Genomic DNA, 21,124 nt, shown 5'->3' on the forward strand with positions numbered 1-21,124 from the left:
AAGATACTTTTTCCGGTAAGTCGACCCCAAGAAATCCGAATCTGACATTAATTTGACGTTATAACATAATTTTTTTTTTTTTTCCAAGATGGCCCCTATTTGGTAGAGCGTAAATGTGATTTTTGAATGAGAGCAGAAGCATAAGTGTGTCATTTCCGCCTTATCTGGGGTTCATGTCCCTTATATGGGGTTTAAGACGAGCAATTTGAGCAGTTAACCTGAAGTGACCCCCATTAATGTATGATAAATTATATATTTTCGTAATCGTTGTGACGAGACGAGTAATTTGACATGTCTCTTGACGACATTGGACAATTGTTCATTTTGACCCCTCTTGACCCTTCACATGACCCCTATGGGGAGGGGGCTAAATGTAAAAAAATATAACTTCAAACCCACATGTAACTCCATTTTGTCAAAAGTGGCCTTACAGTCTTCTTGCGCTCAGGTCTTCATTTGCCATAATAATTTTATCCGGTCCTTACCTCTACTCCACCTATAGGATACATCGCTGCTGCGTTTTGCTTCTCCACTGGGTCGAAAGGATGACTTATGAGTGTCTCCAAAGTTTCTGTCATGCCATATGTGAGCTAATTATAAATTAACCGAACAAGTAAATTAATACAAATATTAGGAATTATTTAGTATCAGAGTTTTGTATTTAACGTGATAGCTGTTTTAGGCACCACGTTCAATTTGGTCCTATATAGAACTATTGGTGCCCGGTTAGGTACCGATGACTCTTACCATCGTTCCCTGGAGATATAATAAGTTGTATCAAGCATAATAATTAAGAGTTGCATACTGTTATTATTTTGCATTTAAATTAAAAACAAATGCACTGTACAAATATTCAGGGTACGATCTAAAGTGTCATCGGTACCTATTCGGGCACCGATAGCGCTATAGGACCAAAAAAATGTTGTGCCGGTCGATAACGAATAACGTGATACTTACAACTACATTCTTGCAGATTTTCTTCACATTTTGCCTCATTTCGAACGGAATAACACTACCGCCGATATTCACTGAAATTAGGATGCATAACGACTGTTAAACGTAAGGGCGTGATAAAAAAAGTTCCAAATGAACATTAATTAAACTCACACTTCACTTAATTAGCAAATGCTGTTTTTTCAACTTACGTATGTCTAAACTGGAAAAATCATAGTCTCTTAAATTGGGCACATTCAATAGATCGTGAATATGATGGATATGAAAGACTGCCATTGTAACTCTGCAAAGATAATGATAAAAATAACCCCATAAAGTCAGTGCATTACAAAAAAAACAGTTTTCACACAGATTTGGATGGAATATTTTTTACACTCCAAAAACCCTATCATTTTGGTAAATAGCTCAAGAAATGCGTACATAAAGTACACAAGGACACAATGTTTGTCTTTGCTCTTGCTCATGCGCTCCAAAACCAGTGAATCTATTGTGACCTCATTTTGCGTCGCCAGATCGAACGCTTGCTCTTTACCAGAATTAGGCATGAGGCCAAATAATGAGACGGGATCGCGACTAAGAGGTCCGAATAGTGAAGACATCTGGGCATGATATGTTAAAAATTACTTGGATTTGGTAAGTGTCTGTTAATTGTCAAAACAAGGGGAGTGGTACCAGTATCACTGTTAATATCATCTGAATGAGTTTCTGTAATGCACAGGGCAAAGAAATAATAAGATTATATCCTTTATGAGAACGACAGATTCAATTTGGCCACGCGGAATGTAAAAGAAAATATGATCTGGGGTCCATTTCACTAAACTTTTAACCCTTCGTAACTCAGGTATTACCGTTTGGAAAGTTACGAATACCCAATAACAGACTTAACTTTATGAAGGGTGACTGTACTAAATCCCTATTACTTACGATATGTTTATTGAAATGGAACTTGCTATACACTCTGGTTAATGTTGAGAATAAAAATCCAATATTGGTTACATTTGAGAGAGCCATGCTTTTCATTGAACATCAATGTTGATGGTACCCATCATTATTTGTTCAGGTCTGATAGGTATAGACCTGTGCAATGAAATACCAAGCGTGTTTTCTAATATCGTTTCTTTGGATCTCCAGTTATTTCTGTAAGAATGTAAAATGATGCTGAAGTATTATTATATCTCGCATGGCGGCCAAACAAACATCTAAAAAAAGTAACTAACCCACTTAAATAATGGCCATTATTCAAAAACAGGCTATTGTTACAAATCTGTAAAACGCGTACGATAGCCCAGAAAACAATAAAACACCGGCCAATTTAATGTAGTGAATTCCAGATTTGAAAGTTGCACTTACAACAATATAAAAACATTCAGATATCATTACACAGATTTCCTTCCATTATACTGAATACAAATCAATATAATTAACTTTTTTTTCAAATCTTGGGTTACAATGATTTAAATGTACAATGTGACGTTGACGTGAAAATTTAGTGAATTGCTACAATTAATGAGGTGTTATACAATCGCCCGTTTTTGAATAATGGCCATTATTTAAGGGGGTTGGTTACTTTTTGAGATGTTTATATCAAAAGTTCCGTTGTGGCATTAAACCTTTGTGAATATTATTGTTAAGTACCTTTCATCCGGTATAGCTTTAGCCATAGTCTCTGCGTTGAATTTAGGGAAAACGACAGAAGTAAGTCCTAATGCAAGTGGTGCAAACATTCCGAATGAAAACGATATAAAAGAAAATGCATCTCCGAATCTTGCTGATTTCTGTAAAATAAAATATGAATGTTATATTTTGATAGTAGGTATATAGACTTTATGAAATCACGATGTTGACCGTGAATTACCCAGGCATTTCGGATGATCATTACGATGGTTTACATATTAGAGATGCTTCCAACACCCGTATCTTCATGCAGATATGTGTACCCCGGATGTGTACCTATTATAGTGCCATGTTTCCCGTGCGCACGTGTACTATCAACTTTATATTTTATGTAGACAAAAGGAGCTTAATTCACCTTACTTCCAAGAAATGTTTACCAACCCCATGCCCCATGTCAAAAAGAAATCTACGCCACTTTTTCAAAGGTAAGTATTGCAGATAGTTTTACGGGCCTGAATTCCTTCCAGTAAATCTAATCGTGACTCAACAGCACTTTACACATAATCACAGACTCACGATTCATATCGTCGTGATCACAGCAATCTGATAATCTCCTACAGATTTTACCAAATTATGTTACTCTCTACCCATAACTAAACGAAAATAAACTAAATGAAAGGATCTATACCATCACCAACACTGTGCCTCTTATCAACTCTGTCAAATCACGACAACTAAGATTCCAGGAAGATGAATCATGCAGAAGATATGCTCTATACACCCCATAACATGGTAAAAGAAGGCCTGGAAGGTAACAACAGCCTACTTGTCTTATGTGCAAAACCTGATGGGGGACCTCGACAGATGCCATTACCACTTTGGCTTCAAACCGTAGTACATGGAGAAACTGATAGTTGCGTGCTTCGCAGCCGAATGAAATGAGTGAATTAACTAAACGGACGGTTTCTGTACATTTTAACCTGAAATAGCAAGGTGAGATCAAAGAAACCCCATATGCAATTTTGGCTCTTTAATTAGGAGGCCCTAATGTCGTAAGACCACTTCATGTCCAAATTGCCCTATTGATCTATCGACAAAAAACGAATTCCATTTATGTATATATCTTATAAGATCGTGCATTACATGTCCTGATTCCACACTTTACAATTTTAAATATACAACAAACATTATAATACAGACATTAAGTGTGGAATATTTCTGCTCGAGGTGTCAAGATCCTAATGAAAGGGGTCTGCATAAACCGCACTGGTTAACTATTTATTGGGGTGTGTCTGGAGTTGGTGTCAAATAAAGTTTGATTATGGTGCTCATTATGTAGCGAATTAGCTAAAAATTATGATTTTAAAGGCCCTTTCAGTGATCCAAGTGAATGTAAAAAAAAATAAAATTGTTAATAAATTACCTAAAAGTGAAGGATAAGTCATTAAATTGTCATTAGGTATTTTTGACATGAAACAAAATTTAGAAAAACGGCAGTATTGTTAAAGTGGAGGGCCCCATTCAAATACATGTGGTTAATTTATGTACTATATATCAGTATATACATTTCATGTAAATGCCTTATTTTGTCTTAAACACACAGCTTTCGGCTGAAGCACTAGCAGGCTATGTTAGCACATCTATAAAAATTAAAGGTACAACAATCTGAATTTTGATGATTGTTTACGATTGTCCGGATGAGCAAAACACTGAATGAGCATTTAAGGATTTTGAATTTAAGTTTCGTGCGGGGGGGGGTTGAATTTCTGAACATTGTTATGATATTATCATATCTATTGAAGTTTGAGGTTATAATATTATGTACTTAACGTAAATACCAATAAGTGTTGATCAGAACATAAATGCTCTTGCAATGTACCAGTTTTGAATGTAGGGGGAGCTTTTAAAAAGTTGGCGCTTAAAAGTGGTATGCACTCGAAAAGTTTGAATCGCTTTCTTAGGGCAAGTGTTATAAACTCACTGTACACAAATAAACAGGTCATTGAATTGGACAACCAGGAATCCGCGCAGTTGTTTTAGTAACGTAAGTTTTACGCCAGCGGGGACATTCACACTCTCTGAGTACGTATAGCCATATTTTAAGCTCCGTCCTATTAAAAAAAATGGTACATTGCAAGTGCTTTTCAGCTTTGACGCATGCCGACTGTTTACGAAAAAAAAAGCCAAATGCACTAAATTATGAGCACCATAATGTAAACTCACGGAAAGCACATTTTTACGCCATCTCCCGACCCACCACAATTAATATTTAGCCCGTGTGGTGTATTCATACCCCCTTCCAGACTCTTGGCACTTCATGAAGAAATATTCACAAACTTAATGTCGAGTCTGTAATAATGGGTACTATTAAAAGGTTAATTAAAAAAAGTCATCTTATAAGATCGTAGATTATTGGTTGCACAATTTAACCGGTAATTTGTATTACAGAGGGCCACCGAAGTAAAAGTGAACACGATAAAAGTGGCAACAATTTGTACAGATATATGTATTAAAAGTACAATATACCACATTATGAGCATAAAATAATTTATGTTGAGATTGCGGTTCTCGGTAATACAGAATTCTGACACCTCTGGGAAAGTGATATATGCACAACGAAAAGCCTAAACTATACAAAAATTTTAATGAGATCGATCCTTACCAAATCATAAAGCAAACTCTCATCTTCACGCCCGAAGCAAATATTCGCCACGCTGTTCAACAACGCATGGGAAGACATAACGGTCGCTTTTGGCATTCCAGTACTACCCTGAAATAATTTGTTTCAACATTGATCCAAACAATGATTAAGAAAGTCACAATATTAAAAATTAGCTATTTATTCGCTTGTGAATTCGCCGTAGAAGTGAAGATGCAACTAGTTTAATTTAATACCATAGCAATATGTAATGCGATCAAGCAAAATCAGTCGGAACTCGGAATTAATACATTTTCAGTTTCTTATAGGATAGTAACAAACATTTGCAAAGTTGCATTTTGCATAAAACTCCATTGCAATCAGTTCTAAAGATATGAGTAGTTAAAGAGTTTCCAAAACAAAAGAAAACAAAAAGACATATTTTCTTTGTTTGGCTATATCTCAAAATCAATATTGCCGAGTTCCAACTGATTTTGCTTGATCGCATCACATATGTTTAAACAATATTTCAATGTATCGCCCTGCACTACGAGCAGGTTGCACTTATCACCTGTGGAGTGGGATAGTCTTCTCATACACTAGTAGAAATTTGCAATGAGAATTCTTTCAAAACGATGAGAATTGGACAAAAGTATGAGAATTTTATATTTTCTCATTATTATATAAAAGTTTCTCATTCAAATGAATGAGAAATACCAATTAACGTGTCAACCACCTGTAATATTGTTTTAAATAAGAAAATTAACCACTTGTGACAGGTTGTTGACACGGTAATTAATACTTCTCATTCATTTGGATAAGAAAATTTTATATACATGAGAAAATGTTAAATTCTCATACTTTTATACAATTCTCATCGTTTTGAATGAATTCTCATTTTAAATTTTCCACTAGTGATAGCACACCGGCTATGTTTCAGCGACATTCAAAACCTATCCCAAACACGATTAAAACAGGAACAATTCTAAAGACATACCATAAGGGAATCATACGTGCATCTATTATGCTAAAAAGGTGTTTTCATTATTATTATTTTTTACGACGAACGTCTGTCTACATGTAAGTAATTTGCCTTCATTCAGTATTATTTAACAATAAAACAATTAAACCCAAGAGAATTGCTGAATTTACATTGAGCAAGTACTGTGAGCGATGCAAATGCACTGTACACATGGTACATATTATATAACGACCCAAAATTAAAACAAAAATATTAGTACCAATTTAGACCCACAACAGAGTACTTTAATTTAACATAAAGATTCGCATAAATAGGCATATGATCCCTGGACATAACAACTGTCAGTAACAGAAGTGGATAAGTGCAATAGCTGCCCTGTGAGCATTTGGCGATTTGCACACTGTATATTGTACTCGTTTACACATTGCTGCTACACATGGCAGCTATTCGCCGTAGAAGTGATGATGTAACAGTATTTTACTACCTTAGGAATAGGTGAAAACAATTTTAGAATATATCGCCCTGCACAAGTACATTCACGCGGTAGCTCTCCATCGACCCATAGATGTCAAAGAACAAGGGTCAATATACCTGGTTCGTAATTCTATAAAATATTCATATCATGCTGATCCCTCTCACCTGTAAGATTAGAATCGTTGAATAGAGCGGTTTTGTATTCAATCTATGACTGCATAAACACAAGTGATGATTTCAGCCAGCCGGTATAGCAGGACGATATATGTGAGTGGACACTACGAATGGGCCGTCAACTCGGCCAATTGTATTCTGAGTTACAGTGTAAAATATGCGTGAAGGTCGTATTCATAGGTATCTCCATTCGGTGCGACAAGTATCTCATCAAAGACTGTTTAAACCAATCAATAATCCTATTTGGTTTTGGCTGATTCGTGGTGTCCAGTCACATATTCAAAAATCGGGTTCAATTACTATGGTAATCAATCCTGTTACATCATCACTGCTACGGCGAATTACACTTACCCACTTAGAATTTTAAGTACCAGCGGACCCTTAATTCTTGCTGGAACTTTCAGAGGGAGCTCTCTATTTGAACGTGTGTGACATTAGGCATAATCTCGTACAAATAATAGTTTTATTAAATAAAATACTTACGGATGTAAACGTTACACAGCATGGTTCATCCATATCAAGAGACATGCAGATTTTATTCACGTTGTCCATATCAGCCTCACTACCAAGCGTCATGAATTCATCGTAGCTATATACACACCTAATAACAACAGATGTAAAACTTCACTTTACAACGCTGTCATACTTTGATACTGCATGTAAATATAAGTTGTGAACTTTTGCAATTTCACCTATAAAATATAGAATAGTTGTCTTACTTTCTCCATGATATCTGTTCTGAAACGGTACCACTGATGATGAAGAACTCAATATCTGGAAAACTATTGAAATATAGAAAAATAAGTTAATTCCTCATACATTATCATCCAATATAAAAAGACGTTACGAAATGTTAAATGAAATAAAAGATACACGGTGGTAAAAATTATGTACGTTTTTATATGAAAAATAGGTCTGAGCATCTGAATAAGATTTGATATAGTTTCTGTGTTTGTTAGATTAGTGATAATGGTGTAAACTGTTTTAAACGTAACTCACTAAATGTTTTTTAGCTTTCATACGAAAAATCATTCTGTACCGTGCATGCACAGATCACTGACAGTGACGCAATCAATCGATCAGCATTTGGAAAATCGTTGACCCAATGACGTCATCGCTGCATTTTCATTGATAAAATTTAGAATCGTTCAAAAGCACGACTTTTTAACTGCAAATATTGAATTTATTTATCTATGAATGGCAATGTCTATCTGTCTTTGAGAGCATTACCGTAGCGATGAATGCATTGAAACGTGTGAGGCGGGTCCGTTGCAAAATTTGCGGATCTCTTTTTTTTGGTGACATTAAAATTCACCTTCGCACGGCCTCTGTGTGTGTGAACGGGAGTCAGCTATGCGCGCATGGAAATATAAGCATTTGAATAATTTAACAATAATTTGAACCTGAAAAATAAATGAATATGAAAGTTCATGAGTGATTTTTCAACATATTTGACTGTTGGATAAATATGGGTGCTGCAGCTTTGGAGCTAAAGTAATATGACGCATTACTTTGAAGTTGGTAATGGGTAAATTACACTGTACGTGCAAGGTGATCAAAACATATAATTCTTGTATAGCGACCGAACAAAAATAGAATATTCTATCTAAATAAGATTCACATATTCTAAGGTTGTTTATGTGCATTTAGATCAGTGGTAAATATGCACAATGCATTAAAATGTGTACATACAGGGTGATCACAGTTCTTGCCTGGAAGTTGTTATTCACATACATGGCATAGGCAAATAAAGAGGCCTATACTAAGTTGTGTCTAACCTACATGAACAATCTAGATCTATTGTAAATTGGTTTCTTTAAACGAAATAGATGTTTGTTCTATTCAATATAAAACTCACACCATTGTGTGGAATTTGAATCCTGTAGGACTTTTATGTAGTGACGCTTTAAATTTATCCTCTATTTTAAAATTTTGTGTAGAAACTTATGAGGCTCTCCTACCTCTATTGACACATCTTACATATTGAGGTATAAAGCTCAAAGTAGATGTTTATTTTTTAATTGTTTAATGTTTAATTGTCCAAACAGAACATAATTATCTACAAAGTTATACCAAACTTTCTACAATAGGTAGTATACTTAAATATGAAGAAAACGTTTTCATGTTACGGCTCCTCCATTTGTGGATGACCTATTTGTGACATGCGACCTTATCTATTGTTTGGTTTTAAGGTACAGTAAACGCCTTTATACCATTCACAATGAAATCCGTTGTCAGATGTATCCTTTAGTTCTGGAAAAATTTGATAGACCCTTTTCAATATGTTTGACGGTGATCTCGTCAGGATGAGCCCTTTGCATTTGTGCTGTAATAATAATAATAAAAAGAAGTCGAGCGTTGCTTTTTTTTCCATTTTGATATCAAACTGGCAAAATGTAGCTTTTGAAGTTTTTATCAGGAGGAACAGCCGATAAAAAGAAAGAAAAACAGGAAATAAGAAATAAGCAAAAAGGTTTTTTTACAAACAATAACAATTTGCAATGACCACTTAGTGGTCAGTTTAAATAAATGTGGTGTTTAAAATCTCTGAAACGTTTATTGCATTCATCCAGCAGTGTAATCACAGTTTACTCAGTATTACGAACATTTTGTCCCCGCGTAGTTAGGGGTTGTGCAGCTTACTAGCCTGCCAACAATGTTTTTGTTTCCGCCCTGTCAGTCTGCCAAAAATATTTCCTCCCATTTTTGTTTGATTTAAAATGGTCATTTCACTCTTTTCAACACAATGTGACGTCAATAGACTAAATCCACCACTCATCTACACTACGCATGTACTTGTGTTAAGATTCGTAGTGACGACCGGATAAACTTGTTCATATCGTGTCAGATTTATTCTCTCGCGACTTTTTGTGCGCCATAGCACGACCGACTAGCAGCGCCCGTTTACCGCGCCGTTGTGACAAGATTGCGCTCGGAAGTTCTGCAAACTCGGCCAAAATGTCTATTTGGACACAACTGGGCATGTTCTATGCCACAACAATACTGTTGCAAAGGCAACCCAGATAGTTGACGAATGAAGGCAGCAGTCTAAAACTCACATGGCTCAATACAGCTTAGTAAATTGGCGGGAAATAATGAGTCAGGCAGGCGCAAATGCCCATTATTGTGATTACGTGTATGTCCAACGCAGTCAAGTGTCATTCCATAAACATGTGTAATCAAAACAAGATTTGAAGTCAAAATTGACACAAGCCGGGCACAAGACTGGCATATCAAAATATAATAAGTATACATGAAGCACCTAATTAGCCGCTTAATGTTTTAAAATGTTTTCAAATAACAAGCGGTCTTATTGTCAAGACGATCAAAATCACAACATATTAGGTAACAATAATTTGGAAACAATCTGTATTCACCTTTTTCAACAATGCTACAACCGTTGGTTCTGAAAACTGTAACCTCAGAGGCAGCTAGGAAAAAACAACAATAATTCATGTTCATTACACAATCAATTTTTGACATGCTCGCAGCTCACAGTTTTAATGTACTGTGAAATAATATTTCGTTAGGAGAAATGCTAAGCAACTGTTACCTATCGAGATAAAGCATTTTGCCTACTACTATAGAATAAAAATAATGTGAAAAGTTGGATTTGGGAAAAGTGTATAATACTTTCACGAACATTTTCGCTTATGATAATTAGACACACAAGCAAACAAACTATGAGATCCATGTTAACATGTAACATGTGTGAAATAGATGTAGATACATGGTGCAATAAGAGAGAGCAGTGAGGGAGACGGAGGGGTAGACATAGAGGTAGAGAGCAAGGGAGAGGGAGAGAGAGGGGGGAAGGGAGGAAGAGAGATAGAGAAAGAAGAAATATTTACCAACATTATTCCGAGTTGCATAGTTGCAAAGAGCGTCACCAGCCATTCCGAGTGACTCGCACCCCATATTGCTATAGTATCTCCCTTCTTGTAGCCCTTTGCAATGAGGGAGGAAGCAAACTGCTGACTCTGAAATGGTATCAAAATACAATACAATACAATACAATACATTTCAATATAATACAATACAATGCAATACATGTATGCGCTATGAAGCACTCTTTAACATGTCGTTATGAATTTAACGTAACACATTTTGAGAATTTTGAGCAAATTGAGTTCATGTTTGTTTCTGATTTAATATATTTTAGCTAATCGCAAATTAATGGTAAATCGTACTCGCTGGCGTTGATATCAATATTTCGAGTTGGAAAAATAGCACCAAACTTCGATTAATGAATTTTACAAAGAGGCGAATCATTGCAGTACAAAACAGGTATATCAAGTGTATAGTGCAGCGGCAACTCCCGGTTTTCCTATTAATATCTTGTTCTGATATATATATTTAACACCAATGTATACTCAGTAAACACAAAATGTCTTTAAAATGTTTTAAAGAAGTTATATCTAGGGGTTTGGTTTAGATAAAAACGTTGTAATAATATTAAATATCGGGTTATATAAAGGTCATGAAAACGTTACAAAAATATTTTCAAAACGTTATTGTAAACTATTTCTTGCAAACATTTCTTGCCAAATTTTTTGTCAACACTTAAATAACATTATGTTAAAATATTTGCAGTAGGTAATCAAAAATGTTTTTGAATGTTATGAAAATGTCTTATACCCTTTATCTACCCTTTATCAAATGTTTTCAAAACGTTATTGTAAACTATTTCTTGCAAACATTTTTTGCCAAATATAAAAAATTAAAAATCGTTACAGGACTCAAATGTTTCAAGTGCTTTTTGCAGAGAAATGAAAATTTCTCATAATTAGCTCCATTTTAAATATTTAGCCCCCTCTGCCTTAAAATGTGCACGGGCAAAGTTCCTCTAAATTGCAAATGTCATTTAACACTCCGTGCTTGTACATGTAAATCCTCTAAAAAATGCTCGGGCAAAGTTCTTGTAAATTCTAAATACTATTCAACACTCCGTGCTAGTACATGTCAAGCTAAAAAATGTTTTTATGACTCAATTTCTTGCTTTTTGTAGAGAAATGAAAATTTCTCAATTATTTCAGCTCAATGTTAAATATTCAGTGCCCTCTACCTCAAAGTGCTCGGGCCAAGTTATCGTAAATTTCAAATGTTATTCAATACTTCATCCTTGTACATATAAAGCTAAAAAATCGTTCTGTTACAGGACTCAATTTTTTTTTTTTTTTAAAGAAATGAAATTATCTCATATTAGTTCCATTTTGAATATTCAGCGCCCTCGACCTCAAAAAGTGCACGGACAAGGTGCTTGTAATTTCAAATGTTATTCAATACTCCGTCCTTTTCCTTATGATAGAATGAGTAATCTCATTTATTAGTATCTAATTCATCTGGAACAAGCATAATATATCCGATATCCGATATCTAATATCCGTACAACATTAATGTGCTCGCCAGTCACGTAAACATTGCGCCCACTGCGTGCATGTCATAGCTAAACATCTCAAAAAAGTAACTAACCCCCCACTAAACAATAGCCATTATTCAAAAACGGGCTATTGTATTACAAATCTGTAACATGTGTTGGAAGCAGAATTTATTTCTGCACATTTTGACACTTCATTTGATACGATAGCCCAGAAAACAATAAAACACCCAGTCAGTGGCCAACCTTGCTGTGACGGTCAAAATATCGCTGTTTTGTTTTCGCGAAAATAGTAATGTCAGCCTTGTGACGAATCGGAAAGGAGTAAATGTCAACCCGCGGTAGTTTAATAAAATGAGGAATTGTGGGTGATTTGATGCAGAGCTTCCAACATGGCCGGGTAAGTGAAAAGATACATTTTTTTCTGAACATTTTGATACCAAATATGTGGGTTTTTTCATCATTTTAGGTTGATACGAGTTGTACAAACTTTCGTTCGATAATTTTTGTAGTGAAAAATGTCACTACAAAGTCCGTATTCTTGACTGTCTTCTTAGAAATGAGGGAAATATATGAAGTTTTATCGAAAGAATTTTTCACGATCTTGCTCGTACTGCCAAAACCATTGTGCTGCGAGTTTATTTTCATCGATAAAATGCTCTTTAAAGTAAGCCTCATTATTCTTCTAAAACGCCATTTTGGTGAACATGTTCTCGTCAGTATCACGCAAAGACGGCGAATGCACTCAGAATTCGACAGGGTTGTTAGCGACGTGTGTGTCATGTGCATTGATGCCATGTTGTGTATGTGTAGGCTATGTTCAATGCAGCCATTGTCGTGCAGAAATACATCTACCCATCACACACTTGGTAATATTTTCTAAATTTCTTGATTCAGAAGTATATTATTAATATGATCACTGTCTTTTACGATGGTGAGAGTGGATTTTATTTAATTGTATTAATTTTTTTAAATTATTTTTTACGATTATAAATAAATTGCTGTAGCCTGTCAATGTAATGTACAAGTATTGAAGTAATTATTTGACGAGAATCAAGAACGTATTTCCGCAATATTGACAAGACACAACCCACGACACGTATGAAATGTCGGCGGCGAAATTTTTGTCCAAATTAACCATGCATGGGGTGGACAAAGGTTTACAGCAAAATACTATATTTTTATCAGCCGTCGGGGGCTGTGCAATAATTATGAGCCCTGGTGGGAGGGTAAAATTGGGGGGAGCAAGAAATGTTTGCCGAAAGGGGGGGCAAGTACGGGTGTGATTTTTCGGGTAATTTTGTGCCCGGTTACCCGGCGTGTTTTGGGGGCGGGTAACTGGGTACCCAAAATTGCAACAAAAATTTTTTTTTTTTTTTTTTTAACTTCGGGTACCCAGGCAGGGAATTTCCTGCTCGGGTAACAGGATTCTCGGGCGGGACTCGAATTCCCGGGACTCACTCACACCCTTAGGGGCAAGCAATTTTTGGAAAGCCAAGAGGGGGGGGGGCAAGCGATTTTTTTGGCATACATTCATGGGGCGCCTTTTTAATAAATCGCTCTAAAAAGGAAAACAGTATGGAAACGCTAATAAATATGCAAATTTTCCTGCTCGCTGCGCTCGAAACATACATCTAGATCATTTAAGGTTTGCAATTTGGGATCCCAAAAATTTGGCATTCGTTCAAGGGGGGGCAAAGAATTTTTGGCGGGCCAAGAGGGTGGGGCAAGCGATTTTGACGAGCCGTTTGAAATTTTACCCCCCCCGGCACATAACTATTGCACAGCCCCTCAGTGGGGCACCAGAAATTTTTCGGGGGGGGCAGGGATTGCCTTTTGAGGAGAGCGAGAGCAATCACTGTCTACTGCCGTCCTTCAATCTGTGATTTTTAGGGTGTTTACTGTGAGCAACTGGGAGGGGCAAGAGTTCTGACTGACACCAAACCCCCACCCCGGCACTGCCACTGTCAGCCATTGATTTTCACTGAAAAAAGGCACACACAATATTACGGATTCTGGTGCTATATTGTCAGATATTTGCAAGAAATAGAAAAAATGTTGGCAAAAAGATGGGACCTTCTTTGAAAAGATAAAGTTTGTTTCACAATTTGTAAACATTTTTTTACAATTTATTTATCCCCTTTTTCTTTCACCACCGAGACGCCAGTTTCCGAATTATTCAAATTTCCTAATTTTTGTACTGAAAAAAATTCAGAAATTAAAAATAAAAATAAAAAATTTTTTGGGGGGGGGAGATTTGAAGAGTTCTGGACCTAGACCCAGGTGCTAAGCCTACAATCATTAAAAGGAAAGTCACCAATAAAGTCACAATTTTGTGGCTCACAATTGTATAAATTTATTTGGCAAGTCACTGCCATCAATTATTGCATTTTTCCTACCCTCTAATTTATTTTCTATTAACTTGAGAGAACTGTATAATTTTTATTTATTTATTTATTTTTTCGCTTTCAGGTCCTGGGCCCTGCACCCACGACCACGTGTGCGGGTGTATGGAGACTCCTTGACGAAGCTGCTGTCCAAGGACATCTGGTCTGAGAAATTTTATGCTGATGTTAGAACATTACCAGGTGCTACGTTCAGAACTCTAAAATTTCACATCGAAGACGATACTGAAACAATAAGCGAAAGTACAGTAGCAGTTGTTCTTCATGTAGGGACTAACAATTGGGCCAGACGAGATCTGGTTGTAAGAGAAATGCGTGACTTCAACCGCCTAATTATAGCAGCTCAACAGAAATTCAGCATACCTGTGCTTGTTTCTGCTGTTCTACCCAGATATGACGAGGAAGACATTAAAGATAGCATAGAGTACTTTAACATTGAAATGGCACGTTTGTGCAAATCAGCTAACTGCCATTTTTTCAATTTGAGCAGATTTTGCCAAAATTCTTGGAACTTATTTGCTGTAGATAACTTGCATTTCAACCGAGAAGGTTACAACCTATTTGGTTTAGCTATGCAGCATGCTATTGAACAACGGTTGTGGCCTTTGGTCCTGGATCAAGTTGCATCTCATCAGATACCACCACTGCATAGGTACACAAAGCCAAAGAAAGATGCACCATTACATGTAAGTCAGCCTCCGGCAACTCAACCGGCACCACTGAAGCCACCTCGAGATCGTACAAACCGTCGATTCCGGAGAATGGCGAAGCCTCTTATTAAAGAGGTTGATGGAGATGGCAGCTATTTCTTCCGACGTGGTTGGAAGCAGATGGAGCCTGTATGCGATGCGCCTGCTATTGCGCTTCCAACGGCCAGAGCATATCTGCTGAAACCGGTATGCGTGAAGGAGAAGTTGTCGGGACTACCATCACCACCAACGCCATATGTAATGAGCAGACAGCAAGGGAAGAAGAGACGGCGGCGGCTCAATGCACACAAGAAGAAGCGAAAAAAACGGAGCCCCAAGGTATGTTATTTAAAAAGTACCAGTATACATGACTAGTACATGGACTTAAAATGAATGTTTTGTAGCATGGACCCCCCCCCCCAAAAAAAAAAAAATCAGGAAACAAATGATCATTTTGGATTTGGTTGTGTGTTTGATAGTATTTTACACATTTAAATTTTGCAATTTTCATATTTATAGGTTTTTAAATAAATTTATGTATTTAACTAGGAATATAAGATAATACCTAAGAACAGTTTAACACTTCATGTATTCATGAAAACATTAAATTAAATTAGGTTTATCATGTTGAATAACTTATAAATGATCTGCCAAAAATAATACAGGAAACCACAACCATGTGAGTAATAACATTTTGCCATACTTGATAATCCTCGAAGTCCAATTAATTATGACTTTTTATTTTACTTTATACAGAAATGTGTGCCCTGTAGGACGATACAGTCCCCACCTGTCCCCACCAGTCCCAATCCACCTGCAGCCACGATACCGCCCGCAGCCACGTCACCGCCCGCAGCCACGACACCGCCCGTAGCCACGTCACCGCCCGCAGCCACGACACCGCCCGCAGCCACGACACCGCCCGCAGCCACGTCACCGCCCGCAGCCACGTCACCGCCCGCAGCCACGTCACCGCCCGCAGCCACGACACCGCCCGCAGCCACGACACCGCCCGCAGCCCCGTCACCGCCCGCAGCCACGTCACAGACCGCATCCACGACACCGCCCGCAGCCACGTCACCGCCCGCAGCCACGTCACCGCCCGCAGCCACGACACCGCCCGCAGCCACGACACCGCCCGCAGCCACGACACCGCCCGCAGTCACGTCACCGTCCGCAGCCAAGTCACTGGTTGATTATAAACTACCACACAGTATGGTAAATATGCATTGTGGTACATGCAGTTGTATATCATGCATGAACAGTTATTCTTGTATGTCTACTGGGGTGCAGTTGGGGTAAGAAACGGGGAGGACAAAGACGGAGTCCCTCACGTCGAAGAGTCCAAAAAACGAAAACGAGTGTCAACTAGTCGTAGTTGTAATAATGAAGTCCAGAGTTCCTCTAGACGATCACGCTCATCAGTAACCACCCCCAATCAGACAAAAAGCCAAAAAGTGGATGTATGTGGCAAAATTAAATGTGGTCCATGCCAATTATGTGACGCCAACGGTGATAATGTACGCTGGTTTCATTTACAAAAGATGAAAAAGAAAGAACTTATTGATTTGATCAAATATGAGTATGAGGGCATCAGCGAAAAAGGGTGTATATGCAATGCATGTCGTATAGTTTATAACAACAAACTAAATAATCCAAGCTATACCCTACAAAAACTCGTAAAAAACCCGACCAACTTGTGTTCTTTCTAATTTTCAATTTTGTAATGAAATTTCAGCAACTGAATCTGCAGCCCCACATTAGATCAATTATTTACCACACATTTGCTATCCCTGAACAGCTCAAGGAAAATGCTCATATTGAAACATCAACTATTGACTTATGTAAAACCCATTATAATGTATTATACAACTCCAGGTTTTCATCTCATTGTTCAGCATGTAACTCGATAATTAAAATATATCAAAGACGATATTTCTGTTCAAATGTAGATTTAGATAAATTCAGTCATCATCTCAATCAAGTAATGGATAATGTACAGCTTAATACTGAGAGCATTTTATGCCCAACTTGCTATATGTGTGTATATAATTTAAAGCGTCCTGAAAAACGTACTCTTGTTGATGTTGTTTATGATTTGGAAAATCCAGACTTAAGCAATTTGTCAGAGGAGGATATTCTACACAAGAAAGCATTAGTTGAAACCTCACTGTATGTTTGCAAAATTTTTGAAAAAGATCAAGCAGTTTTGGCAGTTGATGTGCATGAGGTTTATGAGGATAAACTACACACATTGAGCAAAGTTTTTCTTGATGGGAAGTATGTTCATATTCAATCCAAGAAAGTAAACTGGTTGTTATCAGGGTTGTCTGGTTTTTTTGGGCATCTTTTACAAGTTGAAAAATCGCTTGCAACAAATCATAGTCATCTTCTTTTATATACATTTTGTAATATGAGAAAAGCATTACATGAATCACTATTTCAGCTCAGAGTGAGTAAAAGGAGATTTGACCGTGAGAAAGACAGCAACTCGGAATCTGATTCTCACACACCAAAACAAATGAATGTTGATTTACTGTGTGTTGGTAAGGAGCTAAACTGCAGGCTGAAAATTCAAGCAAAGGCAAATCAAGAATATTACAAACAAAATCCTCTTGAAGTAGATGATATTGATTTTCATGATTTAATGCAAAAACATACAGATCCTGTGTTGTGGAATTGGTTAAATGTTTTGACTATGAATCATTCAGAGGAAACAGAGTTATGTCAAAATTTTTCATTTTCGGAACATGTTTTACAAAAGTCTGATAATGATTATGCAAAAGAGCGTTTCAACAGAAGAGTTATATTGATGTTTTTCATACAATTTGTCATGAATGACCATAATAATTACCCGTTTCATATCATTCATGCTGGTATAATAAAACAGCTATCAAATTCTCCAAAGCTGATGGAAATGTTTAACCAAAGTGGTTGGTGTGTTGGCTTAAAAACATATGATCGTTTTCTTGGAGAAATTGTTTCAAAAAAATCTGACAAACCAAAGTCATTGCTTGATGAAACATTTACTGTAGTCTCAATTGACAACATAGATTCTCTGTCGCCTTATGCTGCGGTAACTCTGTCCAATCAAGAGAAGGGAGGCCGTAGCTGGCATGGTACATCAGTGATGGCTCAACAGCCATTGCCCATTTCTGAAAAATTAAATCATTTTGAAAAGCTTGAACAGCATACCAACCTCACCGTGGTGAAAACGTATGGGTGTGGTCGTTGTTTTTACAGATGCCTCGCAATTTGTGGGAAGGCTGATCTTTTAAATTGCATACGAAATGTAATTGGTCTACCCCAAGACCCAGAATTATTTCAATTGGAGACATCTTTAGCCGATCAATTGCGACATGCCATTGCAAATTTCATGAGTGCAAGTATTGACATTCTAAAAAACTTGCCAGAACAAGCTCAACCTCTCTTACTTGAAAATCGAGATGGCGAGTTTGATGAATCTTTTGAGGCGCGTATTGCCAAAAACTATAATTCCAGCACATTTGCTGGATCACTTGAAATAACAGTGGCAGCTTTTTTGCTTAAAACACAAATTCAAGTTTATCAGTATTCATCATGCAATATCCAACAAAAAATAGCTGTCTACCCCACACATTTTTTTAATTGTGCACCACCCATCAGATTGTTATATACACATGATTCTAATGGTATTGCTGGTCATTTTGATCTCTTAAGTTCAAGTGATGAATTTGAACAACTTGATTTTCTTGACAATTCTGGTGAAGGAGACACAGTATACGAGAAGTGGACAATAAGTAATTTAGCTGCAGATTCCAACTCTGGTAATGTGACTCTTTCTGAAGCACTAACTGGAAGTGATTCTCATGTGTTTGATCCAGAGTCTGAGCCTGATAGTGTTGAAAATGCAGGTACATACACAAGTGAGCAAGGAAAGAAGGCAAACACATTAAGAAAACCATACAGGCAACTGTTTTCATTCCGTAAAGAGAAATCAAATTTTATTCCTGGAAAAGCTGACTTTGTGCAGCCACTCTACAAAACATTTTTGCGCCATCAATTATGTCTTGATGTTTTTCGCCCATCTGTTAATGAAATCTTTCAGAGTGGTGTTCTGTCCAATAAGATGTTGTTGTATATATTGGAAAGGTACAGTAAAATTAAATGTAACCTTAAAAATACTCTTCTCCCTACTTTGAAATGTAAGCTTGCACTTGAACAGTCACCCACTTGTGAAAAATCTAGATGTGGTTATCTGAGCATTCTTGATGAAAAAGCAGATTGTGTTGCTACTGTCAAAATGGTTTTGCATGATCTTAGCCAAAGGTTTCAACTTTCTAAAGTATTGAATCATCTTGTAGTAATAGGGGATATGAAGACATTTCAATACATCAATCAAGTGAAACTGGAATATGGCAGTGCTATGGACTGGGTTATCCCTTACGTTGGGGATTGGCACGTCCTCAAAAATTTCCAAGAGGTTATCATGAAAATCTATTGGGATGCTGGGTTGAAAGATTTGGCAAAGAAAACACATTTTAGCATGAACTTGTCAAAATTACAACATTGTGGTAATTTCAAGAAGACCCATAGATTTCTAATGCAGTCTTACGAATCCATATACATGTTTCAATTAAAAATGTTTTTTGCGCAAAGAACCAATAGTGATGCCTCATTGTCTAATGATGAAATTTTACAAAAAACAAAGGAAGTTTTAAACACCTTGGTTGCACCTAAGTTTTCAGATATGGCTTCATTTTTGAATGCGCAGAAACAATTGGAAGATGCATTATTTCCCTTCTTCCGGGAGGAGATGGATGAATACCGCTCTACTATGTCCAAAAAGTACAAAACATTTGCATTTTGGAATAGGTTTTTAAATGTTGACATGTTTGCATACATAGAATTTTATATTTCGCTTCGCACTAGAAATTGGATTGGCCGTCTTTCTGCTGTGAAAAAGATGTGCACACTTTTTCATGCATTTGACCGCTACAATTACAGCAAGTGGCTTTCTGTACACTTGAGTCAAATGTTTGGCCTGCCAGATTATATTTTGAAACATTTTGAGAATGGCGCATTTGCATGTAGCATATCTGGCATTAATTTTTCTTGTGTAGGCTTAGATGAATGGCATGAGATGGGTATCAACAAGCATGTAAAATCAGTTATAGTGAAAAATACACCAGCAGATATCTCTTCAACAGTTCATACGCTTGAGTATGTAGCTGTTATGATCAACAATTATGACAATCAAGTAGCACACAAGCATAAAAGAGAAAAAACTACTATGCATAGAGATCTTTCTCCCACAGTCATAATTGCTGATCATGACAACATTTGTGCCTATTTTCAAAAAATGGAAGAAAGTAACATTTTCTCCACTCATAGTGAACATCTGTTCCATGCTTTTACTGGTGTGGAGGTTTCCCCAGGGGTTGAGAAGGACTTGACTAGCTATGGCGAAATTGGCACAGCATCTTTTGAGGCATATGTTGAGTCAAGAATTCTGAAAGAGACAAGTGTAAAGCACACAGTCATTAAAAAACATAGACTAAAAACATTTTCCGAAAAGAAGTACACCAAACGTAGAATTTCAAGCATGGAAAAAGAACGCAAAATTATTACCAAGTGTTTTAAACGAACCATCAATCTCTTGAGTGAGGGGGGTTCTATAGAATCTCAAGTATTGCAGTACATTGAAACCCCCCGAGCAATTTGTAATGAAAACAACACCCCTGTTACTGGCAGGAAGAGCATCACATATGGGTACTTCCACAAAAGATATGAAGATGCATCTCCTGTCATTGTTGAGACTTTGCCAAGTCCCCAGGT

The 21,124-nt window shown here is 36.9% G+C and overlaps 2 protein-coding genes across 2 annotated transcripts in view; one reads left to right on the plus strand and one right to left on the minus strand.

Annotated features, from left to right (window-relative positions):
• The window catches only part of LOC140169591 (medium-chain acyl-CoA ligase ACSF2, mitochondrial-like), a 54,245-nt gene that overhangs the window by 22,993 nt on the left and 10,128 nt on the right, over positions 1-21,124 (minus strand). Inside the window, exons 2-11 of the mRNA XM_072192859.1 lie at positions 10,688-10,816; positions 10,214-10,267; positions 9,050-9,162; positions 7,556-7,618; positions 7,320-7,437; positions 5,231-5,338; positions 2,590-2,729; positions 1,146-1,237; positions 958-1,028; positions 486-590 (exon numbers count right to left, since the gene is read on the minus strand). Of these exons, the coding sequence (XP_072048960.1) occupies positions 486-590; positions 958-1,028; positions 1,146-1,237; positions 2,590-2,729; positions 5,231-5,338; positions 7,320-7,437; positions 7,556-7,618; positions 9,050-9,162; positions 10,214-10,267; positions 10,688-10,816 (993 nt within the window). The remainder of the gene's footprint in view (positions 1-485; positions 591-957; positions 1,029-1,145; positions 1,238-2,589; positions 2,730-5,230; positions 5,339-7,319; positions 7,438-7,555; positions 7,619-9,049; positions 9,163-10,213; positions 10,268-10,687; positions 10,817-21,124) is intronic.
• LOC140165289 (uncharacterized) lies at positions 12,601-16,969 on the plus strand. Its single transcript, XM_072188633.1, has 3 exons — positions 12,601-12,613; positions 14,686-15,646; positions 16,064-16,969. The coding sequence occupies exons 1-3, from the start codon at positions 12,606-12,608 to the stop codon at positions 16,607-16,609; spliced, it is 1,515 nt and encodes a 504-aa protein (XP_072044734.1). The 5' UTR covers positions 12,601-12,605; the 3' UTR covers positions 16,610-16,969.

Source organism: Amphiura filiformis, chromosome 1 (assembly GCF_039555335.1).
Source record: "Amphiura filiformis chromosome 1, Afil_fr2py, whole genome shotgun sequence".
NCBI classification, from domain to species: Eukaryota; Metazoa; Echinodermata; class Ophiuroidea; order Amphilepidida; family Amphiuridae; genus Amphiura; species Amphiura filiformis.